The 27831-nt window shown below is 44.1% G+C and overlaps 1 protein-coding gene across 3 annotated transcripts in view; it reads left to right on the plus strand.

Annotated features, from left to right (window-relative positions):
- GRK3 (G protein-coupled receptor kinase 3) overlaps nucleotides 1-27831 on the plus strand; it is a 73418-nt gene that overhangs the window by 22735 nt on the left and 22852 nt on the right. Inside the window, exons 3-9 of one of the 3 annotated variants that reach the window (XM_054844245.1) lie at nucleotides 13133-13206; nucleotides 17701-17802; nucleotides 19013-19087; nucleotides 20615-20676; nucleotides 21674-21725; nucleotides 22307-22398; nucleotides 25137-25236. In XM_054844245.1, coding sequence (XP_054700220.1) covers nucleotides 13133-13206; nucleotides 17701-17802; nucleotides 19013-19087; nucleotides 20615-20676; nucleotides 21674-21725; nucleotides 22307-22398; nucleotides 25137-25236 — 557 coding nt within the window. The remainder of the gene's footprint in view (nucleotides 1-13132; nucleotides 13207-17700; nucleotides 17803-19012; nucleotides 19088-20614; nucleotides 20677-21673; nucleotides 21726-22306; nucleotides 22399-25136; nucleotides 25237-27831) is intronic. The other 2 variants (XM_054844246.1, XM_054844248.1) reach the window with 2 other exon arrangements.

Consider the following 27831-nt stretch of genomic DNA (forward strand, 5'->3'; position numbering starts at 1 on the left):
AAAAATCCAACCCAAACCCCAACAAACTAGGGTGAGAACAGCTAAAGAGTTTTTTTTTCAGGGCAGTGAATCATGTTTTCTGTTGCTTGTTTCTCTAGTTACGGACCCCTCATATTTCATTATTTCAGAATTTTGATGCTAATCATTAGCATGGATCTTGAGTTAAAATCTGTTGAGAAAAACATTCTTGCTCTTCCTCTTTCTGTTGCCAGTGTGGTGGCACAGCGCACTGCGCTCCCCGAGATACCTAAAAATAACAGGCTGGGAAAAGTACCTCCCTAGAGCATTATTTAAGCTATTGTTTAATTTAAGCATAAGATCTATGTGCCGTTGGCATTCTGAACTAATTAAATAGTCCTCTGAGGAAATAACATCGAAAGCAATAAAACTCGGTTGGGAGTAAAGAAAAGCACCTGAGTTTTTGGCTATTACACGAGCAGGGGATGACAAAATTATTAAATCTTGCTTCTAGTCACTTCTGGCCGTTCGTGATGAGTCTGAAGCTGCACGCTCGCCTGCTGACGGAGGTCCTCCATCCTTCCCGGGGAGGACGATGGCGAGCAGGGGGGGCTGCACAAAGACCTGTGCTAAAAACCGAGTCTGTTCCTAGAGCCCGGGTCACCTATAGGGACATAGATCAGCTACTGATGCAGGACTGGGGCGGTCGAAAGGGTCACAGCCCGGGACTTCTTTATTAACCGTATTCATGAGATGCGTAGCACTGCGATAATTTTACTCTGTTCCGGTACGGTGATGTTGAGTAGTGTGCAGCCATATGATAGGGAAAATAGTTACTTGCTTGGCAGGTTTTCTGTAGGAGCAAGAAGGCAGGTTGGTTGTTGAAGTGGTTTTATTCTGGGTTCTGTTTCTGACCTGGGGAATACAGCCTCCATACAGAAGTAGATGCCATCAGAATTAGGAAGTAACTATACAAACAAAAAAATTATGTTTAAAATACTGTTTGAAGACCGATCTTCTTCTTTCTTGTGTTACTTCTTATTTTCAATTCACGTTTAGACTAAAACTCGGATTGTGGATGATCTGCAGGAGGCCATCGGGAATCTGTTGAACCCGTGCTTTCCTTGCACGGTTTGTGTGATCAGTTAAAAACAACGCAAAAACCAAACCACAAGTAGATGTCGGAAACTGGCTGATTGTAAACTGAAACAGAAACTGTTAATGTAAGACATTTCACAGCGGAGCCGTTCCTTTGCAGCGATTCTCCACTTGTATCAGGCCGGGGTGTGGACACTGAAAAAGAGAAAACACGCACTCGGAGCCTTCTTACAGAACTTAGTCTGTTTTGCTGCGTGCAGGTTTTTTTTTTTTACCAGATTAGTGTTAGGTTTAAGATCTAGTTTTTATGTCGTAATTTAAGTGTTACTTAAAGCTACATTGCTTTCAACATACTTTTTATTTTGTGGTAAAATAAACATGATACTTACAGGAGTTACACTGAAGGTCATTTAGAGGGATGTAGACGAAACCTCCTGCTGTAGATTTTATGTGCGTTTTACCTGCAAGCAGTTCTAAGGAGGTGTCTGTCTCGTGTGTCAGAGACAAATAGTATCCAAAGTCACTATAAAAAATGGATGTATTCATTTTGGATTATCTTCTGATCATAAATAATTGAGCATTTCTTTGTTGGGCTGCAGCCTGATGTGCTCCCATGCCTTTCTTTGTGGAGGGGTTGAAGACGCTCCATTGATTTCCCAGTGGACTCGCAGATTAAGTCTGAGCTTTAAAATAGGAAGAAGATATATCTTATCGTCTGGAGCTTCAGATAACGTAGGCATGCTGATATATATTAGCATTTATATACAGTACAGTTCTTGGAAGATTTAAGTCATGCGGGAAAACAGTCTTAGCAGAGCAGTGTAATTTTAGAGTTTTTGGGTTAGATTATCAAGAATTCCAGGCAGACTGGAAATTTTGCACTCCAGAAGTAGTATTGTAGGAGAGGAGATGAGCAAGAGAGATAGCGAGTATAACATATATAGAGATAACAAATGATAAATTATTTTAATGAAATGTCACATGGATGTTTCCCCATTTAGGTTTTCAGCAAACACGCACACCAGTGAACCCCAGGCGCGTCGTACGCAGCCTGCGTGACTTTGTTGTGTACGTTTCACAGGTTGGCTTGGTTTTCCCCAAGAAGCACGTACGTAAACTCATTCCTTTCAGATTAGATGGGCCCTCGGTGATTTGTTCAGTCATCCCACGGCTGCGCACCTGAGGCTTCGCAGCGGCGAGTCTCCAGCCTTCCCTTCCAGCTCCGTTTGCAGCGGCTTCGCCGCCGTGCAGGGGAGATGGCATCCCTCTGCGCGGGTACTGGCGAGGGACGGGCGTTTCCAGCACGCTGCTGGTGCTGTGGCAAAGAACTTTGAGCTAAAGTGTTAGGTTAAACCTATCCTTAATGTTTTCTATCTGCTTGTACTCACCTGAGCTTTCTTAGCCCGTTTCTGACGTCTCTACTTGTGCATAAACAGGGATGGCGTGCAACCTTGATTTCCCCCTTCTTCCCCCAGCAATTTCTCAGTCAATCCAAAACAGTTGCACTCCCATGGAGTTTTTATCAATGTGTCTTGAAACAATTCACAGACCAATTAAGCCTCTGAACACCACTGTGAAATAGGTAAATATTAGTTTCCCATGTCTGTAACGTGGCATAATAACAACTTTAATGAGATTTACCTGCATAGCTCTGTACTACTAATAAAGCAGATTCTCTGCTCCTGCCAGTGCTACTCATTCATCTCAGTGGGATAACTCATTAGTAATGGGAGAAAAGCTCAGAAACCAGGAGAAGAGTAAGTAGAATCTAAATTACTGAAGCTGTTAAGTCGTCTAACTTTCAGCAGTGCTTTTAAGAGATGGAGCAGTTAGAAAGTCGCAGAGCAGAGAAGCTGGAGGGCTCTGGCTACCAGTTGTCTCATGAATGCATCTCTAGAGCAGAGAACAGGCATGGATATTTACTACGAGCCTTTCAAAGGCTTTTATTGTTCTATACCAATATCTGCCCTGTAAGAGAGCGATGCATAATACAACTTGCAAACCCCCTGGGGAATTGGTCCAGAGTTGCGATGTTCTTGGTGCAGAGCGTGGCTGGGTGCGCTGTCAGGAGGTGAGTAATGTACACCATCAGACCTCCGAATCTTCAGCCTCCGTAGGGGAACGAGCAGTAACCTTATAGGGTAGTTACTTCTCGCTTTCCTGGCCTCTTTCCACTGACGGCGTTACGTCCAGCCAGCGCTTCTCTAATATTCTGCTCTCTAACGTGTGCGTGTCTGCCGTGTTGGATAGGTAGGTTCAGAAATATGCAAAACAGTTTCTTAAGGTTTCTGGATACTTCTGTCAGTAATTTCTGTGATTACCAGGGGAAAGAGTGATGAGAAGTAGAGCCATCTGTTTCCGAACCTCCGGCTCTCAGCAGCTTGCTTCTCTTTTGGAGCGCACAGAGTTAACCAGAGGAAGGCTTTAAAATTCATGGAGAATCATCTGTGCTCTGTCACTGTTGTTTTAGTGGTTTGCTCCTCTTTACCCAAGTGCCGTGTGTATTTACTAACTGAATACTACTGGTTTTGTGTTTTGATTTTAACCACAGTACAACAGTCCTCGTAGATGCTGTTGCAGAAGAGTTCGATCCTGTTCGGTGGGTCAGACGCTGAACGGTGCTTGCTAAGGGGAACCCTGGCCTCAGGGACTTGAGGACACCCTTCTGTTGTGGAATTACCCCGTCTCTCCATTAAATGATCCTGTCCCCCCCCTCTGCCCCCAGAAAAACCACGCACAGATCTAGGCCCTTTCTGAGAAGCAGAGCTACACCTCCCGGTGTACTTTGCGTGTTAAATAAGTCGTAACAGCGAATGGTTCATGGCTTAGAGCACGTCAAAAGAAATGGTGTGGTTTTCAATAATAAAGGGATATTGGGTTGCATTATGTAAGTAATTTTAAGAAGTTATGTAATGGAAAAATACTGATCAAGAAAATAGCAACTGTCACGTCCTTCATAGGGACTGAATATTCCTGTGACGTGGGGAGAGAGCCGCTACGACAAGTAACAAGCAACCATCATGACGTTTTTAAGCTGCTAATACTTGTTAGCTTGCTAATAGCTCACTAGTAGCTGCTAATACCACTTGCAAAAGTGGTGGGAGTTTCTTCTATTTACAAGTGAAAAAAGAACAAGACCTCAAGTGCTGCTGTGTATTTCTTGATGAGCTTTAGTGAAGGAATTTAATCACATTCTTGGCAATAACTGATTGATTGAAATGAAATGCTTCAATTCTGTATTTAGTTGTCCTTTTAAAAATGAGAATATTTTTACGTATCTTTGTTTAGTGATACTAGTCTTCAGTCTTTTAGAGTTATTTTTTTCTTCTGTACAACCCTTTTTTTTTTTTTTTTTTCACCTTTGCTACGTTGAATGCCTTTGATAATCCACTTTCAGTGTATGCATAGATCTCCTTTAGCCGACTGGAGTTTTGCATGTTAAGGGAGACCAGAGTATGACAGGCAGGTACTAAATGCGGTTCAGATATAAGATTTCCCCATTCTTTTCTTCTCATGGCTTTAAAAAATGATTTATTGCGCATTCCATATTCAGAGGTACATAGAGTCATAGAATGGTTTGGGTTGGAAGGGACCTCAAAGATCATCTATTTCACTAAGACCCATTTCATGAAGGTCTGAAGATGATACGTGGTGCGGTGTGGTGTTCTTTTTTTGAGGCCAGGATCCGGTGGCAATTGCACTGGGTGAAGCACAGACATCACTTTTTTTTTTTTAATGTTTTACAGTTGCGTGTTAAAAATAGAGCCCGTTCCTCTTTTCCTTAGAAATCCTTTTATCATTTGCATTGGTGTGCCACCACTTGACATCTTGACAGCTGCCGGTCCTACCCTTGGGAAGCACCGGACTCGGGCTGCTGTCGGAGGGGGTGGAAGGGTGTTCGCCGCGTGCTCTCCGTTTGCAACGCCGACCCTGTAATCCACCTCGAGTATTTTGCTCCCAGCTGCTCTTCTGGGCTCGAAGCAGGACAACAGCCGAATGCTGTCAGTAAGTCAGTATGTTAGCTGCTTACGGTCCTCTACCTGTAAGCCTGCGCTGAGGTTTGAATCCCGGAGTTCTCCACGGCCCTTCGGCTCCCGTTGCTGCTCCGCTCGGGAGGTGGCTGACCGAGTTTTAACAGGATTTAGTGATTTCACTGGGTGAAAAGCTCATGGAAAATATGCCTGGAAAGAAGGATTTTCTTTGAAGACAGTTGAAACCTTTGAGCCAAAGTTTATTTTCATTTAATGATTTATAGACGTCATTAAACAAGCTACCTGGCAACTTACAGACTAATTTGAGCTCAATTTGATTCTGTTCTAGGGAAATTGTTCTGCACTCCTCACCGTTGTATGCAAGTCCTGCCTTGTAAAATATAATTCGTTCTTTTACCCTGCTTTTTATGCACAAAGATACATTTTAATTTGTTATGATGTATTATTTTTAATGAAAAGTGAATGTACATTAGACTCTATTAGGAAAAACAGGTTAAGGACAAATAGCTCATAATCGGAAAGACAAGCAGTGAAATCTGTGGCGCCTTCTGGGCTGTGAGGCTTTTTGTGGCTCTGTACCTAGCCAAAGCCGTGATTCCTACGCAGATGAGTTTTTCCCTGGTAGTAGCAAGTGTCTTTGTTCCCGAAGAAGGAAATCGGTGGTTCGCTCAGTTCTGGAGGTTTTAGGTGGTCTTAATTACCCTGCGCTATGGCAACTGAGTGCCTGTACCACACAGAACAAGATTTTGAACTTGACTGCATATTCTGTAACAACTGCAGGTTTGATTCACAGTTTTTATATGGTTTAATAATAGACCTCTACCCCTAACTGTTTGTGTCTAAGACCCAGATCTGTTCTTGGTACCGATGCTGGGCTCGTTGCTTTACTTGAGACAAACAAAATAAAATGGGATAAACCATGGGATGGCACACAGCAGGAGGAACGGTGATTTTCCAGTAGAAAAGCCAAGCGTGATCCTCTCTCTCTGGTCCTGGCTCCCTGCTGCAGAGAGGCTACAGACCGCGCTGAGAAAAACACAGCAGATCTGTCTCATTGGAGGGAACAAAGCCTTGCCATCGCGGGTGGTTAAAAACCCCAATAACTGGGTGTAAACGTGGCCGTACGACACTTTGACTGCGGTGTGTTAGTTGAGTTTTCTGTTCCTGCAGGTCCCTCGGCGTTCTGCACAAGAGGCTTTTCTGGGTTCGGGGCGTCCCTCCGGTTGCGCTCCTCTGACTTCTTCATGCTGTTACCCGAGTTTGGCCAAATAAGAAAAAATCAAGAGAGGTCTTGGAGGGGCTTAGGACAGAGACCTTGCAGGGCCCTACACGCGGAAAGAGCCTCGTGTCGCAGGGCTGCAGAGCAGCAGCGCGTTCCCCAGCAGCCTGGTACGGGGAACCTCGTGCTGCAGCTTCCCCTGCCTGGCAGTCAGAGCCCTTAGCTGCGGTCGACGGGAAACGAGCCTGTGCTGATTCTGGTGCAGATGTCGCTACTTACTTGTTTTTCATTATTCTGTATTTATACACAGCACGTTTAGTTAGGATTTGGAAGCAGCTTGATATTTTTGTTTTCTAATTTGCTATTTTGCCTACTAGAAAGAGTCTACATCAGCATTTTGGACCACATTCAGGTCTGCTGTAAATAGATGCAGCTTCCTTTCGATCAGTGACATTGTGAATACTTATATTGGGGCTAAATGTGTCTATTTTTAGCTCTGCTAGTCACTTCTGTTTGTTTTAATAACATTTTTATTTACTCCTGTTAAAAGGGTATTTGAATCAGATACTAATAAAATTCCAGTTAGATAAGTAGTTTTCTCTAAGGTTTGTTTTATTATGGAGTTCCTCATTAATTTTTTTATTATTATTGTTCTGTCCTCTCAGTTAATTGACATCAGTTAATTGACAATTGAAGATGAAGATACGGCGTTATGAGTGCGGAGGTGACCTTTAGACAGTGGGAGCAGGCAGGAGGCTGGCACTCACCCCAGTGCTCGGGCTGCCGTCCCGTCGGTGAGCGCCGGCAGAGCCGACCTGCTGATGGGGCAGAGCATCCTGCTTTAATAAGGATAATTATTCGGGCATAATCTGATGGCAGGGCAGGAAAATGAGAAGTAACTGTAAAATGAGAAGGCAGCTTTCATCCCTACAAGTGGAAAGGGCAGCGTTTCTTTATTAAAGCTGTAAGAGAAGGGTTCTACATTGCAGGTTTTAGGTCTTTTTTTAAAAAAGCAGTGCCCGGTTCTGTTGGTCTCAGTAGCGCTGTGCAATCCCATGCTGGGAGGCTGTTTTGGGGGGCTTGAGATGGAACCTCACTTGTGCCAGCGTGGGTACAGCCCACGGGCATCGGTCTCGCCGCAGAGGCGAGGCGGCTGCTAGGGTGCGGTGGGCTTGCGTCAAATCGGGGCAGCTGCAGAGGGCTGGATTCAGGAATTCCTAGAGAAGACGGAATTAGACGGCGTGTTAGATGGATAAAGGCATCAGCCTGGGATGGCCTGGGAGGAGCCGCGGGCTCGTGGGGGACGGGCACCTAGCCACGGGTACCTGCTGGCCATTCGGCCGGAGGAGGGTGGCGTGGGCTGCACGGAAACCTCGCCTGGAAGTGAGAAGTGGTGCGGAAGGCTGCTCGGGGTAGTAAAATAGCATAAGCCGTAATCGGCTTGTAAAGACGGTGTCAGTGGGCAGGCCGGGTTGGTTGGAAGCGTGTGGGCTGGTCACCAGCTGCCTTTGTGTGCTCTGAGCCTGGCCCAAAGAAGTGCTGAGTTCAGGAAATAAACCCCAGAGCTTAGTAATTCAGGGGTGGGGGGTTGAGAGTCAGGATTTCAAGCAAAAGTTCTGAAATCATGTTAGAAAAACATAATTTGCAATAAATGCAGAAGTAAAAAGCATGTTCTTTTTAGAAGGAGATGGGTTAACTTGATTCCATCACCTTGTCCCCTCCCAGCTTGTGAAACAGCCCTTGTCTGGTGGGGGACGAGCTCTGGGAAGGGCCCGGTCGCTCCAGCAATTAATGGCATTTGGCAAAATTAGCTGTATAGGATTGTCCATAAAAAAAATAACTGGAAAAAATTATTGGCTGGAGACAGGGAAAGGAGAGGCTTGGAGCTGGTGCTGTCTCACACTTGCGTGAATGTATTATTGATACCATCCGTCGCTTTGGTCTTACCAGAAAAAGCTTTTAAAAAATATTTTTTTTTTTCCCTTAACAACTAGTGATCTGGTTGTTGCAGAAATTATATAGTGTAGAAGAAGAAATCTTTAAAGCAAAAGCTGTCAGCGTCTTTATTTCATAAATAATTGCTGGTTCCTTTTATCTGTTACCTAACGCTATCATTTTTTTAATTCCTGCTTTCTGTTCTTGGTCTTATTTTTCCATGTGTAGTTAACTGTGCTTATTGTGCTTTTCATCAGTTCTTGAACTTCTTAAAACTACTGTCACTTATTCAGTGCTGCGTCTGTCAATTAGTTTTGCTATTATCTGAGAGCTACAGTTTCTGGCTAATAATTTTTCACTCAATCTAAGAACGTCAGTAAAAGAAGAGATTTCCTTTATGCTGCAGTGGAAGTGCAGAATCCGTTGATACAATGGGAGGCCGGAACAGAAACGCTTCCAGTATGGAGAAGATGAAGCTCTAATTGGATTTGTTTAAATTCAGGACAGTGGGAGGATTTCGAGCGTGCTGGTACCTGGGGACGTGGACGGCACGGTCAGACAAGCTGAAATGACGAGAGGAGGGAGGAGGAGGAGGATGTCTGCGTTAGCAGTCGTGCTGTAAAAGAGCTAATGGTTTAAGGCCAGTCACTCAAAAAAAGATAAAAAGCAGAGAATAGGCCTTCTTCAGAGAAGAATTTACCCACAAAATCTTGAGAATTTTCCTTAACGCTTGGGAGTTTCAGATCCTTTTGAGCAGTACTCGCCTGGGCAGTGGAGATTCTGATTTCCTCCACTGTAAATCTTCAGTGAAGTAATTACAAGTCGCTAAAAACCGCTCTCATCGCTTTGCAATCTGTTTTTGTTCCTTGGCTTCCCCAAAGATTTTTTTTTTCCCTTAACATCTCTGTCCGCCAGGCTCCACAAGAGTCTCTTAGAGTCCCCAGGTCTTTCTTCATTCCTTGTCCCTCACCGCCAGCCTCTGACCGATCATCCCTGGAAATACAGTTTTCCTGCAGACCTCCCATCTTCCTGGCACCGCGGCAGCGATGTGCCCCGTGGGACGCGGCTGCTCTTCGGGCAGCCGAGGTGGAACCTGCACAGCCGAGGCAGGGCGAGGAGGGATGTGCTTCGCTGCCCGCCGTTTGCTGTCTGACATCGCTGTCGTTTTGACAGAGAAAATGCCTGACTCGACGCTTTTCCCCCCCTGTTTTCATGGGGCAAGGGGGAAAAAAAATCTCATCAATCATGAGACTCCCCATTAATTAGAAAGAACTCCATCACTCGGCTCATCCTTCCCCAGGTACAGCCTGCTGAAGAAGAAGGTTGTGCTGGACACCCACAATTGTTTCTCTGATGTCCGTATCGCTAATGATTTTAAGAGCAGCACTCAGGGTTGCCTAATGTGAGCCAAGCATTCGGACGTTCTTAAAAACTCCGAGAGAATCCGATTCTCGTCAGTCACACGTAAAATGTCGGGGGGCAGGCTGTTTCCCCAGCGCGGGAGCAGATTGCCGCAGCGCCCGCGGCGCCCGGAGCCCTTTGCCGGAGGCGGCTGGCGCAGCTCCCGTGCCGGATGAGCCATTGCCTTGGGTGGCAGCGACATGGAATTCTGCAGCGGGTTTCAGTTCTAGAGTGTTTTTCCAGTGCTGAAACCTCCAGACGGTATTTCAGTGGCCGGTTGCTGTCACACAGCGGTTGGAGACGTGTTCCCGGGGGGGTTGAGAATGCACAGGTCGCGAGGGATGGGTCCGTGCCCGCAGGCGCGGGGAGAGCTGGCGGGCGGAACAGCCCGGTGGGTATTTGCAGAGCAGTGCGCGTGCCTAGCCGTCCCGACTGTTGCTTGGAAGGCTTATGGCACATAATCCTTCTTATGGTTTGCTTAGAGCATATCTTTTACAAAATAATGCTGGAAACCAAGGGAGGTTGGTCTGTGTGAAATCCCGTTTTTTTTGATGACCCTATAAGCAGCGTATAAGCTGCATGACTATATAAGATGACTATGTAATGCTGCGTGTATGCGGTATGACTTAATACACGTACATAAATGCTCCCAGTCCATAGGTTCTTCAAAGGAAACTTGAAATACCTATTTTTATTTTGACTTAACCAGTATCAAACAGCGTTTCTTAACAGGGAATGTATTTTTTTTGTTGTTCCAAAAGGATGGTGGTGAATAGTTGGTCAAAGCTGATGCTCTAATTTACGTGTTAAATGCTCCCCAAGTGTTAGAATAACATTCTCCTTGGGTGCTACTGACCCCTTCAAGTGCAGTGTGGGGTTTTTTTCCCCTCCTGCAACTTGTAAAAATTACAAAAAAAAATTGATCTTAACCATTTTTCTGCCTACGAGGGCATTTCTGTGACCTCCTGCCGTAACAAACCCGGCTGTGCCCGGGGCGAGGAGCGGACCAGCCCCATCCCAGTGCCCACCCGCCGGGGCCGAGGGGACGCCCCGTCTCCCACCGTCCCCCCCACCCTGCTGCTTTCGGGGTGCTGCGGAGCTGGAAGAATCACCCCGCGGTTTCGGTTCAACAGGCTTGCAGGTATCTGGGGTGTCTGACTGGTGAAGGTGCAACGTCAGTAACTTCATGGAGAAGCGATGGTTCGTGCTCTAATGTATTTTACTGCAGTGGTTTTTAATAATTTTTTTTTTTATTGTACACTTATAAATGTTGCTGTAATAATTCTGCTCATCTTCACTGGAACCTGACTAACAGCACTTTCTCGGTATTGATTCATATGGCTATAAATTATTACGACATATTAATCATCTGTAAAAGTTTTTGAACTTCCCGTTTGGGATGTCTCTAGGTTTTTGCGTAGCAGGGCAGTTTGGAGAAGGGCCTTGGCGAGACGCGGGCTGTATAACGCGGGCAGCATAAGCCTGCTATTGTTCCTTCTTCTCTGGCCTTGTGAACCTTTTCTTTCTCTGCGATAATTGCATTTAAAAGTTTGGAAAATATTAAACAGGGCTAAAATGTTTGGCATGGCATTGTTGAAAATGTGTGTTGGTATATTTTTACACTCCTCCTACAGTTGTCTTTGTGGGGTGAGGGGTTTTTTTTGTTGTTGTTGTTTGTGGGTTTTTTTGGTAAAGAGCCAGTAGCTGGGACCACGCCAGGGATTTTTCTTTCACTGCATTCATTGCTGTTTGTGCCACTCTTTAGTCTCTTAATTACACGACTGTAATCTTCTTTGGTTCATTGTCCAAACAAAAGTTCAGTGAATTCAGCATTATTCTGCTCAGTGCTGCTGCTGTTTCGATCATGTGTAAAATAAGAGTTAATGAATTAGGTTCAGTTCCATAAGTGGCAGGTTTTGTTCTCAAAACCGGGTCCGTGCAGCGTTGGCCGTTCGGGCAGGGGATGCGGGGGAACGGGCGCTCTCCGGAGCTGCGGGTCCTGGGTCCCTGGAGAGGAGCGACGTTGGGTGGGTTTGGCAGCACGGGACAGGCTGTGCCCGCACGGAGAGGGGACGCGTGTCCCCCGCGGTCCAGGGCTGCCTGGGACCTCCATCCTCCGTGTGAGGGACCGGCATCCCTGGGCTGCTCCGGTGGTCTGCGGTCTCCTCCGCAGTAAGGGAAGACAACTTAGTAGGAATGTTTCCAGTAAAATAGGAACTAAGACTAGCCCTTAGACAAAAGAAAAAAAAGAAAAAATTGCTCTAATTGCAAATTGCTTTTAAGGAATTGAAAACTTAGGGTTGGTCGGTTGGTTTGTTTTCCAAAAAGCACATTTGCTTGTAAAATATTTCAAGAATGATTCTTTTTGTGGAGAATAATTAGAAAGTTTGGAGAATCTCATGAGAGAATTTCTTAATTAGGTTTCTGTCCTTGTTTAGAGAACAAAACCCAGTTTGTTTAATCTTCAAAATATCATCCTAATCAGCTAAATGAGTCAAGCGAAATATAGGAGTTGTCTGGTCGTAATCCCTTTTCTGGTATTCTGATTGTGACCAAATAAATCCAGGGAATGCAGGAAAACCAGCTCTTCCAACAGGAAATTTAACTTGGGATCCAGATGCGGCTGGAGGGGCTACCGGGAAGCTAATAAATGCTTTTGTTAGACATAAATTAAAGCTTTTGTTTGCCTGATTAGCGTTGCTTTGTCCCCTGAGACGATTGGTTTTGCTTCTGAGTAGTTGGTGGGTTTTTTCTTATTTAGGTCTTTGGTAAGATGAGGTGATAGTGAGTGGAAAGGACATGATGTTCCTAACTGGCAGTTAAACGCCCTCCTGGATATGCTACAACGAACTCACCGTGTAGCACACGAGGTGGGTTTTGCATTTTTTGTAAAGATACTATACTTTGGAAAACAGGAGATGTCGTAGGTGGCTGTATTATTTCTTAGTCGAGCATTCAGTGATGTGCAACTGGTTTTGGTAATACAATTTTGCTCTAAGTTCAAATTACAATATTTGAATTAGAAAAATAGGTCTCTGGTGTGTGTGTGTGTGTATACTTAAAGTCGAAAAGGGGCATGTTATATCTCGATGTGCTCCTGTTGGGAGAGGAGCCAAGCGGGATCAGTAAAATGTAGGTAAATCTGTTTCAGAAAACCAAAACGTGGCAATAGTAGCTGGTTTTTACTCTGCAAAAAGGAACGTCGTCTGATCCGTGAAGAGGAATGGGATGTTTCGGTGCATTATGTAAACATCTCATAAAATTCTCGTCAGGTAGAAATTGGAATATGCTTAATACACCTGTGGGAGGTGGGTGAGGTTTCTGATCCTTTTTCCGTTCGGAATGCTGTAGAGCTGCCTGCGAATCGGTATTGCTGAGCCTCGCCAGTTGGGGATGCTTCCACAGGAACGTGCGGTCCAGGACGTTACCCGGGTGCTTCTCTTTCCCTCTGTACAAGTTGTCATAGTAATGATACATTTTTTTGTTCTGAAAAAAAAAATTTTTTTTTTTTTTACTCTTTTCTTTCCAGGATTTTTGCTTTTTAAAGACTATTGCATGAATGAGATTGATGAAGCCGTCCCTCAACTGAAGTTTTATGAAGAGGTAAGCTGCCGCTGCTGGAGTTTGGGGGCCGTGGGGGAGCGGGGCTGCGGAAGGCTGTCCCTCCGGTCCTCGGGAAGGGGAGGCGGGCAAGGCTGCCTCTTGTTCTGAGTCATTGCCGCTTCGTGCTGGAACGGTTGATTCATAAGAGACAATATCTGAGATAGTAACGATTGCATCTCAAAGGGAAGGAACTACCGTTTTAAACAAATTCAAGAGACTTTGAAAAATAGCGGTGTAGCTAGTTAATTAAGTTGGTAATCTGATACAGTACTCTCACAGCGTATTTTATGGGAGTAGCGTAGATGATTTTTTTTTGCCCTCTTACTGGGCAAATACTTAAGATTTAGAAAATGGAACATTTGCAGGAAAAATCTACTTAGCTTCTAACAGTGCTTTTATTTGCATACACCGAAACTGTGTCTTTTATTATTAAACATAAGCTAACAAAGCATTTTAAAAGCTACTGTTACAGTTTTTGTCCTGCAGGAGTCAGGTACGTTTAGTTTTAAGGCATGATATGTTGAAAACAAAAAAATGGAAGGAAGTTACCTGAGCAGCCACCTACCCAAATCTTCAGTCAACACATTCATGTGGCAACAGGTAACTTGGAAAATACCAAGAGAATGGTGGAAAGGGGAAGAATACTATTAGAGATTGAAATGTCTTTAGGTTTATTCATGTTTTCTATCATAAGGTACACTCTTTGACTATGGTTCGCTCGAAATTTTCATAAGAAATGAGGTGAAATTAGGTTCATCCCAGTCTCTACTTGTTCAATATCTCCGATACTGTAAGGTGAGCCAGGTATCTTCTTGAGAAATGGGATTAGCTTTTGATCTTCACTCGTGAAGATGATGGTAAATCTTAGTTCTGCTACAAAACAGAGATGAAGTTAAAGTAACATTTGCCAGCTCTCAGTGGAATTGCAGCAGTGGGTTCCTCCTTTCAAAAAGACCTGAAAGCAAACCCAGTGCTTTTTAGGATGACCGCTGATGTGGGACACGGATTCGTATCTATTGCACATAGTGAAGATTTCCTTAAAGGCAGAAAGCCTAAAATAAGCAAATTTATCTTACGCTGTCCCGAGAAGCAAAAGCAGAAGATGGAGCGTGGTTCCCTGCTGCAGTTTGGTGGTTTGTCCCTGGCACGGCTGGTGGCCGCTGCTGTGGGAATATCACGGGCCAGGCGCCGCCTCGGCCCCGCGTCATCCGTCCCTGGTCCCCAGCATCCCTCGCCTGGCTCCCCGGAGCTTTCCCCGTGCCCTGCGTGCTCCAGCGAGATGCCCAAACACCACACCGTCAGCCCCGGGCACCTCTGGCTCTGCGGCACCCACCTCGACAGAACGAGGGGTGCCCTGTTACCTCCAGCTGATCTCGAGTAGCTGCCTGGGCTTGTAGAAAAGGAGGTGCAGCTGAGGGTACCGGTGTTTGGGTCGCGCTCTCAAATGCTTCGTGCCTTTCTCTGACATCCTTTTCCCTGTAGAAAAGGCACAGCTGTCCGTGGCATTGCGAGGGACGCGAGGACAGCTGGGGCTTCTGAGATTTCTTGGGAGCCGCTGTGGCAGGGATGCAGAAAAGCCCTGTCAGGTGCTCGGATGGGTAAGGGGATCCTCCCAAGAGCGATACGAGAGGTGGCTTTGGATCGATGAGGTCGGTTGTGCTCCATTGTCACCGGATAATCAATGAAAAAGCTAACAGAAGTGGTGCCCGAGGCAGGCGTGCGTCCGGAAGGAGCACGGGGCGGCTCGGGAAGCCCGATGAGCCTCGTCGCTCCATTCATTCCTCGTTATATTTGTGACACTCTAAATATAAAACTGTGGTTAATCCTATCCTAGGTGCTCCTTTCAGCTACAACACGCACACGTGCTTTTGAGCGGCAGCCTGCAGTGCTCAGTGTTAATTAGAAGTGCTGCCTGAGATAACCTTTTGTCTGGATTACTCTTAAGCTGATGATTTAAAATTTTTCTCGCTAGTGGGCTAACAGCACAAAATAGGCTAAGCCGGTTATCAGTTTGGAGATAAAGCCTTAGCGATATACGGTTTCCCCCACTCAAATGAGATACTCGCTGTTAATAGAGAGGAATCTTTTTATATTGTTTTCATCTTTTTATATACTGAAGATATCACTGTCATAAGTAATCAAAAAGTCACGTAGCAGATTGTTTAGCAAGATATTTTTAGCTGCCTCTTTATCTCTGAAACAATTTGAAATTGTATTTTTAGGTTATTAGCAAAGTGCTGCCTAAAAAGAATTTAAATGCTTTGTCATGTACTTTTAGAAAAATCCCATTAAAGATATTTAAAGAGAGGTTCATTGCGTTTTTCTTCTGTGACATACCGGATTCAGAAGCTTTTTTTTTTTTTTCATATATTTGATTTACTTACTGCATTTATTACATGTAGAATAATTTGAGTACATTGCCACATTAAAAATCGCTTGATGTAGAAGGGCTCCGTACTCCAGGGATTTCATATTACCGCAGCTTAAGTCACGATCAAGCGTTTAAGTGGGTGAGTGATTCATCCAGATCGGTTTCAAAAAAAAAAAAAAAAGGAAAAAAAGAAAAAGAACTTCTCAGTGCTTGAAAACTAATGCATTCTAGTGTCAATTTTTGAAACGAGACTTTGTTAGACACTTTTCTCGAGGTGAGCTGAAGTTTGCCAGGGATGCGTTGGAACAGACGGTGACCCGGTACGTTATCTCTGGGTCAGGAGCAGCACCGAGGGAGCCGCTGCTCGCGGAGACGGGCTGTTTATACATGGTGACGCTCAGCTCTGCCTATCGCTGTATTTTTTTGGCATGGTACAGTAATGTTCTATTTAATAAACCTGTAAAATTAGCTTGTGAGTATGTCAGGCATGCGTGTTAAACGTGATCCCAGCCTGCGGGAGGGCGTTCTCCTGGTGCGGGGGGAGCGGGCTGAGCCCCCGGGAACAGATCGCTGGTGGGGACTTTTGTCACCCGCTGTCCTCTTCTCCAAAGCTGTGCAAAACAAAGGGACTTTGGTTAAAGAGCCCACAGTAAAGGCGGGTGGGAGAGACCCTGACCTGGAGCCAGCGTGGCTGGGCTGTTGCAAGAGAACCCTCTGCTTTGGGTGCCGCGTTAGGTGGTTTGGAAAATAAATATTGAGGGGCAGGAGGTTGCATTCAAGTAGGACAGTATGATAGGCATCAGGCTTTCTCCTGTACTTCTAATCATTTTGCGGCATTGCTTTAATTAAAAAATGTTTCTTTGGCAAAGATGTTTTGAATCATTTTAATTATAAATTGGTACCGAGGGGGAAGTAGTCACAGATGGCAAATCGTGGTGGAACGGTTGCCTTATCATAGTCAGCAAACAAGAGGGCTACAGCTAGAAAAATACTGAGTTTAATTACGGTGTTCCATCTTCAAAGATAGATTGGTCTGGGTTTGTCACGAGGAGACCTGCTCGAGCTGTCAGGTACAGCTCATCCTGTAAAAGAAGCAGCCTCTGAATGAAGAAAAAAGAAAAAATTACATTGTGAGACAGAGGCAAAACACACATTTTTAAAATCTTTACTTTTAACAGTCCTCAAGAATGGGCTTTCTGTTAACCCTGGTGCTGCTCTTGCTATTAAAGCGTGGCTGGCAGGAACAGCGGAGCCCTGCTTTTTGTCCCTGGAAGTATGTGTTGCCCGGCCAGGATGTCCTCCCTGCCTGAGGAGGAGATGTGCTGGTACATCATTTGTGCAGGGCTTATGCTGTAGGCTGAAAGTACAGACAGCTCTGATATGGCCCGTTCCTTCTCAAACGGGTGCTGAACGAAGTCCAGCTGGGTCTCATTCTGCTTTGGTTTTCCTGAGTCGGCGTGGGGATCCAGAGCAGGTCTGCACACGGGCGGTCATTTGGGATCACAGGCTGGTGCTGGGAGGGTCCAGCGAGTCACAGCTAAGACGTTTCCCTAAAGATCTTAGAATCACAGAACCGTTCTGGTTGGAAAAAACCTTTGAGGTCATCGAGTCCAACCGTTAACCCAGCACTGCCAAGTCCACCACTAAACCACGGCCCTAAGCACCACGTCTGCGTGTGTTTTAAATACCCCCGGGGATGGGGACTCCCCCGCTTCCCTGGGCAGCCTGGTCCAGTGCTGGGTGCGCTTGCTCGTCTCGCTGCTCTGGCACGGGCTGCTCCTCTCACGCAGTTGGGCTTCTGCCTTCCCCTGCACCAGTTCCTGCTCTGGGAAAAGGAAAGACGGAGGAAAACGCGCTGCTCCGGCTCGGTCCTTTTCGAATTTTAGAAAACAAAGCTCTGCAGCAATTTTAAGCAAATTGGTTTCCTTGCATAAAAGTTCTAAGATAGGAAGGAAATCTAAGGCCAGCTGTAACTATGGTATTGCAGGTGGTTTTTCTTTAAGTCTTAATTAAGAAAAGCATAAAGTAAAATAAAACTTCAGCGAAAGTCCCGTTTTTACCAAATGAGTGGCAAATCATTAGAAGTGTGCTCATCTAATGGGTCCTTCTCTCCTGTATTGCAGATAAAAGAATACGAAAAACTGGATTCTGAGGATGAGCGTCTAACCAGAAGTCGGCAGATTTATGACACGTACATAATGAAGGAGCTCCTGTCCTGTTCACATGTGTGTATACCATCCAAATTTCACGCGCTCTTCACCTTACTTGAGTAGCTTGACAGCAGTGATAATTCCAAATAACTGCTCTTTCATTCAGAGAACAGTTAAGACTATCGCTGAAGGAGTTGTTACTACAAATATTGTAATGCTGTGCCTTTCTGTTTGAAATCTGTGGGACTGGGTTTGGCTGAATTCAGCATGCTTTTTTTTTTTTCTTTGTTTTTTCTTTTTCTTTTTTTTTTTCCCAGTAATGAGGTGTAAAGATGTGTGGCGTGTGCCAGTTTTTCTTAAACTTGGTGGCACGCAAAGGAAATATTTGGAGATCTATCTGGTTTATATTTCTTTAAACTAAATCTCTATTTTAAAATACGATAAAATGAGTGCAGACTGTGCGTATATAAACGTGCACACACACACATACATTAACCAACCCTCCCCAACCCAGCAACAACCCTGCTCCCCAAAAACTCTCTAAAGAAGCGCGAGCTGCCGGGGGCTCTGCGGGACAGTTTGGGTGTTGAACTTGGGTGTCTTTGAAAGCTCAGGGTAAAGTTTGAGATTTTGTTTAAAACTGATCAGGCAAAGATTGTTGGGTGGTTTTTTTGTTTGGTCATAAAGCAGTCTTTCGTACAGTACGAGAGGCAATACAGTCTTTGGCTGCAATATGTAAATTAAAGGCACGGGGCCGCGTTGTGACAGTTGCAGCTTTGTTAAAGCAGGTGAAAACACGTTTCCTCCAGCTGAGGTTTTGGCCCTTTGATCTGTATTGAACAGTTGCATTTGCTCGTGCTTTAAAGAAGAATTTGCGGTGTGTTTTACCCCGGGTGGTATGGTTCTTCGGATGAAGGGTTTAAGCAGTTTTTTGTTCCGCATGTGTTACCGGCTCTGTGGTGCTGGAAAGTCCCGGTGAAGTGCTGCGCCCGGAGCTGTCCCCGTAGGTGGGATCGTTCATGGATTTGTTAAAGGAGCAGCATCCCGCCCCGTTATCTTCCCCTTCTCCTCCTCACCTTCCCCCTCCCGCCTTCCTGCTCTAGAGTAATTGTTTTACTGTACCATTCCGCGCGTTTCACAGCCGTATACTCGGGGGAAGCTTATTGCGTTCGTTTTGAGCTGCGCGTATTTTTCACGTGGTTAACAGAACAGCAGCGCTATAGACCTTAAACGAAAGTTCTTACGTTCCCGACTGTTTGAAATCTTTCTTTTTCTTTTTCAAAAGCCTTTCTCAAAACAAGCTGTAGATCATGTACAAACATATTTAGCCAAGAAACAAGTGCCCGCCAGCCTTTTTCAGGTGAGGTTAACACAGTCTGAATGTTCGAGTTTTCTTCACTTATTTGACAGTAAGTGCCTTTGTACGTATTATTTTAGGAGACGGAATAAATGGTACCCGTACGTGTTCTTCACGGTAATAGTGATGTTAGAATGCTTTTCTAAGTCAAATAAAAATTACAAATTGCTATTCTTATCTAAAGTATTTTTAAGCGCGTTTCTAAAAGCAAACTATACCTTGGTATATGAACAGAATAGTTTTTAAATTTATGTAATTTTAAGCCATTAAACGATTTAGAGTAAATCACTTTACATCAGGAAGATATGCATCCTGTCAGGATAAACCGAACTGCATAGTGGAGAAATTGCCTTCACGTTTCAGTAATGTGGAATCGTTGAAAACATTTTTCCTTTTTCTTTAATGTTAAGGTATATTAATTCCTAGTTGATGATGGTGTGGAGTTAAGCATTTGTACCATCTCACACGTTTGTCCGTCTCTCCACAAGACAAAATCCAATCAAAAGTTACCTATCCAAACAGGAGTTTCCGCACCAGTAAAATTATCGTGCTTTTTTTAAACCTTCTGAACTTCTGAGTGGTTAAAAGAAAGTATGGGATTTGCATACCTTCCATTTGAATATAAAAATAAATGGTATCCTGGCTGATCAGTGAAATTACGCATCTTTTGTGTTGTTACTTCCTTTAGAACAGAAAGAAATGAGAAGTGAAATACTTCTTGTGGTGTTACAGCCCTGATACGCATTGACGCAAGAAGTTCAGATCTATGCTAACTTTTGTAGCTAGGTGCATTAAACCAGCGTGGTTTTGCACATAATGAACCTCAGCAATCACGGGAGCGTTTGTAAGCTTGAGTTTCTTTGATGTAAACCTTCTGTGTTTTTATACATTGCAAAAACGTGAAGATGGCCCCTGCCTGGTTTTTCTTACTGCTCAGTGAACTGTTTTTCAGGTTGCAATTAGGTGAGCTGACAAACTGATAACTCCACCGCTTGAGTTATATCTCACCCCTAATTGGGTTGGGATTTGAGATCGCTGCATGCCATCACGCATCAAGAGAAAGTATTTCCCTAGAAAAAGTCGCTTGTGAATTGAAGGTGCTGGTTTCTTACTAAGGACAGAGAGGAGAGAAGCACCAAAAAACCGAAGCCAGAGCACGGCTCTGGGAAGTACAGAACCCCTGAGGAGTCTGTATGTTTATTCTGTTTAAATAGATTTGAGAAAGGAACTGTGCTGCGATGGTTTTTCCCAACTTCTTGTCCACAGACAGGAGCTTTACATGGGTTTTGTACACCCCCCCCCAAGGCGAACATTTAAGGTTTTCTAGCACATGAAAATATTTTATGCTTGACTTCAGGGCACCTGCTCAGATTCCAAAAGCTAAATGAAGCTTAAATGCTTTGTTGAGCCTTCTTCAAAGAAAGTTGCTGTAGTTATTTAGGGCCAACGGGAGTTATGTGTAATGGGTAGTATTGCATCATCAGTTTATTGTATGCTTGAATACTAATTGTGTTTCTTAATCCTTTTTAGCCATATATAGAAGAAATTTGTGATAGTCTCCGAGGAAAAATATTTCAAAAATTTATGGAAAGGTAGGAACATGACATGTTATCCCAACTTTCTACCTAATATAGCAGGAAGCCGGGTCCCTTAAGTATTGCTGTAAAATAAGGCTAAAAATGTTTACTAAACTTCATTTAATTAATAGTGTATTATCAGCAAGCGCCTGCAAACAACTAGCATTGTTGTATATCATGATTAATGTCAGGATGTCCGAGTGGAAAAATTGTAAAGGTGATTGATTTTTCTGTTGCTCCATTTCTGTTGCTCCATAATAGATTGCAGTTTGATCCCAAAGGTTTAAAGGTGCAGAACTACGTTGTTGTGGGATATTCTCAGGAGTAAACCGTCTCGTGTGTGACGGAATGACCCAGTCGTTCTGGTTTGGATCAGGGCACCTGGCAATGGAGCAGAAAAGGTCTAGTAAAGAATACGAGGCATAGACCTCATTCTGCAGGCAGATGGAGACCGTTGTAAAAATGCCTCCGTAGGACTATTATGTCTTACTCTGAAAATAAATACTTAATTATTTATGTAGAAATGAGAAACTGTTTTTTGGCTACGGCTTGTGGAATTATTGATGTTTTTCTTATTTTAAGATAAAATGAGTTTAAAATGTTCCTTGGAGTATTTGGAGGTTCCTTAACATAAATAGAGCTGCCTCTGTTCTCTTATAATTATCTTTCTCTTTATGTAATTTAAATGTTTGTTAGTTCTGAACTTAGTTGTTTTTAAAAATTAAAAACAGTCTGAAAGAGAGATACGAGGACGTACCGAGCACTTACAATTACAGGGATAAGGTTATCTGATATCCTTCTCTTACAAGGATGTAAAATACTCAGTGTGCGCTGCCTAGTAATTGTTTTTCTTGGTGGGGGTAAGATTACAATTGTTGGAAAGGAAGGCTATCATTTACTAAATATCACAACACGCCCTGGTGCAAACTTTATTTTAAATATCAGAGTCTTGATATTTCCTATAATACTTTACGCAGTAGTCTCAAACAACTTTTAAACTTTTTTTCCACAGTGACAAGTTTACTAGATTTTGTCAATGGAAAAACGTAGAACTAAATATTCATGTAAGTACTCACAAGTGTATTTATCTTGTCAAAGGCTGATACAGGAAAGAAAATGTTCGGTTTGGAATACTGCTCGTGAAAAGGCCTTAGCAAGGGGTACGGCGACTGTTACTGATCTGCTCTTCTGCTCTTAGCCGTACAGCCCTAACGGTTCCTTTCTGGACGACCCTTCTGCCTGTCTTGAGTTAATAGCTTTTTGGGTTTTGTAATAGCTGTAAAAAACCCGAGCTGCCAGAATCGCTGCTCTGTAGCCGCCCCAACACCGTCTGGCTCCCTTTTGCCCCGCGCTCCCCAGCGCCCTGACCTCAGCCTCTGCCCCAGCTGCGGCTGTACGCGTCGTGAATGAGCCCGTCCGCCTCTGGCCACAGCAGCCTCATTCGTCTTGTTTGCACTTCAGACTGCAGTGCTTGCAAGTCCCTTGAAATAGCAACAGTAAGGGACTCCTTTTTCCAAAACAGTAAACGCTGTATGAATGGCAATAGTTAAGTAGCTTAACGCATTCATAGATGATTTAGATGTAAGTTTTTTAACGCTGAAAAATGAAGTCTGGTTTTGTTTTGTTTTGTCTTTTGCATGTACAGCTGACCATGAATGACTTTAGTGTACATAGAATAATAGGAAGAGGGGGATTTGGTGAAGTGTATGGTTGCAGAAAAGCAGACACTGGAAAAATGTGAGTATATACACGCTTTGGTTTAGAGGTAATTGTAAACGCTGAACTAGTAAGGAAATCCTTCCTGTCATTTCTTACAAAATCACTGGAGAGCAGCGTCGCATTGCCGTATAGTTCTTTGCAATTAAATTTTATCCCAAGAGGTTCTGATTTCTGGATCGTCGTTAAGCTTAGTTGGATAGTTGATCCTGTTATGTGCTGTGCAGCGGGGCTTCAGTCTAGCAGAGCTCTCAAGCACATCCTTCCTTTAAACGGTCGTGTCAAAATTAATGGAGACTGCACATGTGTTTAACATTAAGTGTGTGCTGAAACGGTGTCCTGGATCAGAGCCCGACAGTGCAGAACGATGTTCTTGTGGAAGCCGTGGTGGTCGTGAGGAGTTACCTCTCATCTGCTGCAGGCTGCTCTTCTCCAGCAAAGCGCATCCCATAGCTGGTGCTGACGTAGGGCTGGAGGATGACACGGGAATGACCTCACGCTGTTCAGTCTGAGCAGATTCTGAATACGGCATTCCAGACTGGTGTCGTTGTCTACGTTTCTGCCCTGATGAGCACGTTTCACTGGCGAACGCAGTGATTCTTGCTTACACTTGGAAGAGTATAGCTCCAGTGCTGAACTTCTGTGTAACAGAGCTCTCGTGGGAACTCCAAGATCAACCTGTGTGGTTTTTTTTCTTTTTCTAGTCTCACCATTCACACACTTCTCCTAATCAACAGATTCAATCTCTAGGCATAATTGTCCCATCATGTCCTGTTTTGAGCATCTGGGCATTAATTTAACAAATTGTTCCCAATAGTTAGTTAGTTATTTACACAGACACCTCCCCTTTCATCTTGCTCTTCTCCTAACAATTTTAGTCCATCCTTAAGCGTTTCTAAGTACGCATGGCATGTTTGAAGTGCCAAGTCTCTGCAGTTGCAGCTGGCTTCGCTGGCAATTGTGTGTGCTTGGCATCCTTGATAATAAAAACTTGAGCTGTTAACAAGTGGAAGACATCTTAATGTTGCTATCATGCTCAGTATTTTCGCAGTGACCTTAAGTATTTGTATTAATGCTGTTACTAACAATACTGTTGTTATTTCTGCTTTGGTACTTTTTTGTCCCTGTACAACTCATTAATTTGTCCGTGTACAAAAATAAACATTGTGTTTAGCTTGAGCCACACTGAGCAGGCATCCACCCTGAAGAGGTAGTTCTCACATTCCCAGTCATTTTCATGTCTGAGTTTTGCTGTGGCAGGAGGTGGATAACCCTTGGGACTAGCGAGGGAAGCAAAGGACAGTTTTTATTGAGTATAAACAGCCTAAAGAGAAGCAAAACATGGGAAAGCCAACCGTTTTCAAATTTGAAGCAAAACTTCAGATCAGGTTCAGTTTCTGGGTAGAGGTTTGGTTTAGTTCTTTCTTAATCCAAACCTGTTTACCCATCCCTAATCCAGATCCCGTCCACTCTAGATGGCTGCCTCTGCTGCGCTTACTGCCTGCAAGGAGCTTGGGAAGCCACCCCTCTAAGGTAAATGCCATCGGTGTTTCACTAACCCACAAAGATACACCTGAGGCTTCTGTCACATCACCTCCTTCCAGGACATCCAAGCAGGGGCCAGAAGCACAATGCAGAAAGCAGTCCGCAGCGGGAGGGGTCGCAGTGCTTTTCGAGTGTGCGACCCGAGATAAGAATGAGATGCTGGATTTCCATCAGCCTTCACCGGCCCCACTCGTTCACTTTGATCAGTGATGGCAAAGCATAAATAGAGGGTAGCGTGTGAAATGTTATTTATAGTCACTGTTTACCGACTCCTCGGCGAGATCACGTGCTGTGAATATATTCCTTGGTTTGGAAACTCAAAATTCCAGTGTGTTCACGCTCACTCTTCCCCCACTCACAAGATGCATGGCAAGGAATGACGTGGCTTTTTTAGGGAGTGCAAAGGGAAGGTGCCGCGCGGCCCCGTTTCTGTGCAGAGCTGTCACAGCGTAGGCAGTTGATTAGCGATGATGCAGTGCTCTAACGGGGCGTTTTCCTGAGCATATTGTAGAACGAATGGCCTAAAAATCCATGGCTGCCCATGTCTAGAAATCTTGTACGGAGGAACACGTGTGTCCTTCTCCGCTGTTCTCTAACAGTAGGCTCACCTAACGTCTTGAAAAACTATCCACAGACTGTTTTATATCCTGCTCTTGTTTGATGGTTGTTAGGGTAACATTCTTTTTTTGAGCAAAATTTTATTAATTTGTGTGATACGGGTGGTAGAAGATTAAAAAAGCTTTCTTGTGTATAGCTGACCTTTCTTTGAGTAGAAAGAAAACTTAAAAAAAATAAATATATGTATAAACCTCAGCATATGTTCAAGATATTACTTTCCTGGTAGAGTTGAAACTGTTAGAATTAAATGGAACTGTAATAGGGTCTCTGTTATTTAGTTCATACTGCAAATCCTTGCTTGTAGATATTGAAAAATGATATGTAATTCCTATATCACTGTAGTTGTTTGGACATGGAATTATTTGTTAAAGCACATTTTTCTGTTAGGAGGCTTCTGTTGAAAATGCTTCAATTCTGTGAGATTTTGGAGATTTTCTTGTTTAGTCATGTAATGATGTTTTTACTACCAGGTTTAAGTCTTGAACGAGCTTGCTTACGGGATGCTGTAAATACTCACAGTGTAACTGCTAGTGAATAATACTGAGTACAGGAGGAAATTTTTTCTGGTGCTTTTTCTGAACGGTTAATATTTTCAGGTATGCAATGAAATGTTTAGATAAGAAGAGAATCAAGATGAAGCAAGGAGAAACATTAGCCTTAAATGAAAGAATTATGCTGTCTCTTGTCAGTACAGGAGTAAGTATCATTGATTTGTTATTCTTTTTCTATTTTTTTTTTTTGCATGTACTGTAACAGCTTTTATATATAATACATATTCCATCCATTCAGTTGTGTCACATGCAAAAGTTAACCCCCCTGGAACCTCCCCCCTGATTCTAGCAATGTGTCTGGAGTAAGAATGCAAAAGCAAGCTTGCTTTTCAGTTTGGGTGCTTACAGAAATGAGCATCTCAGCTAAAGAGGCTTGAGGAGGTTCCCATTTCTCAGGTAATTCCTTCTCTCTCTCTCCCCCCCTTCTGATTTTTTAAATATTCCTTTTTCAAGTATTTGTACTTGAAACTTTTACAAAACATTGTTCTGTCTGGTAAAATATTTCCTTTTCTGCTATAGTTATGTAGTACTTTTGTAGAATATAAGATGCTGTTTCAGAAAAAAACTTCAGTGACCTGTTTGTCCTCCTTTTCCCGGGACCCTGACATTAGCTTATCCGATTTTTCCATTTTGTTTTTAACGTACTTGAGCTGAGTACCTCTCAAGGTGAAACAAGTAAATCTGCCCATCCAGCATGCAGGTCCATTTAAAGTTAGCAGTATCACTAACGTGCCTAAAGAGCAGCGCAGCTGCGGTGCCTTCGCCGTGCCATGTCTGGTTCCCTGCAGAAGTTGGGCAGTGGCTGCGGCACGCGGGGCTCAGACAGCTTCAGAGCCGGCTTTGAAGTGCCGGAATTAACTGGCGCTGGCCTCATTAAACAGAACTTGAACTCGGCTCCTATCACCATGGTTACGTGTGATGCTGGTAAAAAGGTTAATTTTCCATATGACTGTTGTGGTGTATGAATTAAACATTCAGTTTGCAGCTCGGTGTAAACGCATCCCCTTTGCCCAGCCCAGGTAAGGCAGGAGAAGGAAACGCGTGTGATTTTGTTCTGCGCTGGTACAACAGGCGTGCAAACAGCATAATACCTGCGGGGCAGGAGCATCACTGCTTTGGCTTACAAGGTGGCAGAGAGCAAATACTGTGCTGCACTCTGAGGCAAGATCTACATCTTGCAGAGATTAGGTAAATCCTGGTTTCGGTTCTGCATTACCCAGGTGATTTCTTCTTTACAAAATCTCACTTGTGACGCATTTAGCATCGCTGTGTCCTTTAAGTGCACACGCAGCATCCTTGCTGTCTTCTGTTCGGGGAACACATCAGTCTGATCGGGCTTCAAGGTGGGCTGTCTTCCCCCACGACGGTCTGGGACCCCGCGCTGCGTTGCTGCCGCAGAGCTGCCCGTGCTGCCGTGGCCCTGGGCGTCTGCACGCTTGGCTGTAAAGGACGGAGCTGTGTTTCTCAGGGCTTACGTATAGACACAGTTAGAATTGCTAAACAGTGCCCTTTTGTCGTCAAGTGAAAACGTTGTGAATCAGACAACGCTTGGCACGTTCCAGCCTCCCGGTAGGCGTGTGAGGTGCTCTGTCGTGCAGATTGGCAGAACAGGAGAGCTGGTTGCCATTTTGTCCCTAGAAGATGAGCTTTTGGACTTCTCTGCCCGTCGGATCGTTTCCCTCTGCTGTTAGAAACATCCCGGTAAGGCGAATCCTACACCAGAAATTAGGGAAGCTACGCATCAAGGTGTTACCGTAAGGTTTCGCTTTGTCCTCATTGCAAAGCTCTGAAGGAAGGACGAGGTATTTCTCCTTGGGCCGTTTGTTGGAAACTCCTCCCCGCCTCCGCCTTTCTCTGGAGAAGGGCAGCGTGCACGGAAACGAAAATCAGAGCATTTCCTTTCACGTAGAATCGCCTTCACGTTTGGCTTGAACAGTGAGATGGAGAAAGGACTGGAAAGTATTTCTTTGTTCTTTTATCTCTGAAGTTAACAGTTGGGATTTATTAGACTTTTAATCAAGTTAACTTTCTTCAGCACAGATAAGTTGCAGCTTGTCCAGAAGTGTCAGGAGTCTTGAGAGCCAGCGGGGTAAAGTTCTGTAGGGGAGACCAGACAAGAAATCTAGGCAAATCAGTAGTAATTGTCCTAGTAACTTTAATTTGTGATTCTGTTGCTCCGGTACTGAATGTGCATTTTTATGTCTAACGATTCAAAAAGAGAATTGTTCACAAGGCTGCTAATGGCGGAGCTACTTTTCTTATGTGACAGCGCATAGCTAGTCATTTAGCAAGAAAAAGAAAAAGCAAGACAAACCATTTGTTTTTTCCACTAAAGATTATCAGCTCATTAGAATGTAACTTCTTTAGAGTCTCAGCAATTTGAAAGAGAGTTTGAAAAGAGAGATTTTGTACAAAATGCCATCCATTCAGGTTAGATACACCTGCTGTTGCAAGAGATGCTGGAGCGTTTTGAATCTGCAGAATTAAATAGGTTTGAAAGCGGTAGAATCGGATGATTTATTTCATTCCTGAATACAGGCTGTTAGGTTTGAATGGCGCGTGCCTTCCCCAGTGACAGGATTTATGGGCTGCCCGGAACAAAATGGAACTGGGAAGTTCATCATAGCACAATTAGTCATTTAACTGGGAATCCAGATGTCTCTGCAAAATACATAATAACAGCTGTGTGGATTACACATGCGTCTGTGTGATCGTTTTTGTTAATCCACCTAAAATTTTG

This window comes from Grus americana, chromosome 16, assembly GCF_028858705.1.
Source record: "Grus americana isolate bGruAme1 chromosome 16, bGruAme1.mat, whole genome shotgun sequence".
NCBI classification, from domain to species: Eukaryota; Metazoa; Chordata; class Aves; order Gruiformes; family Gruidae; genus Grus; species Grus americana.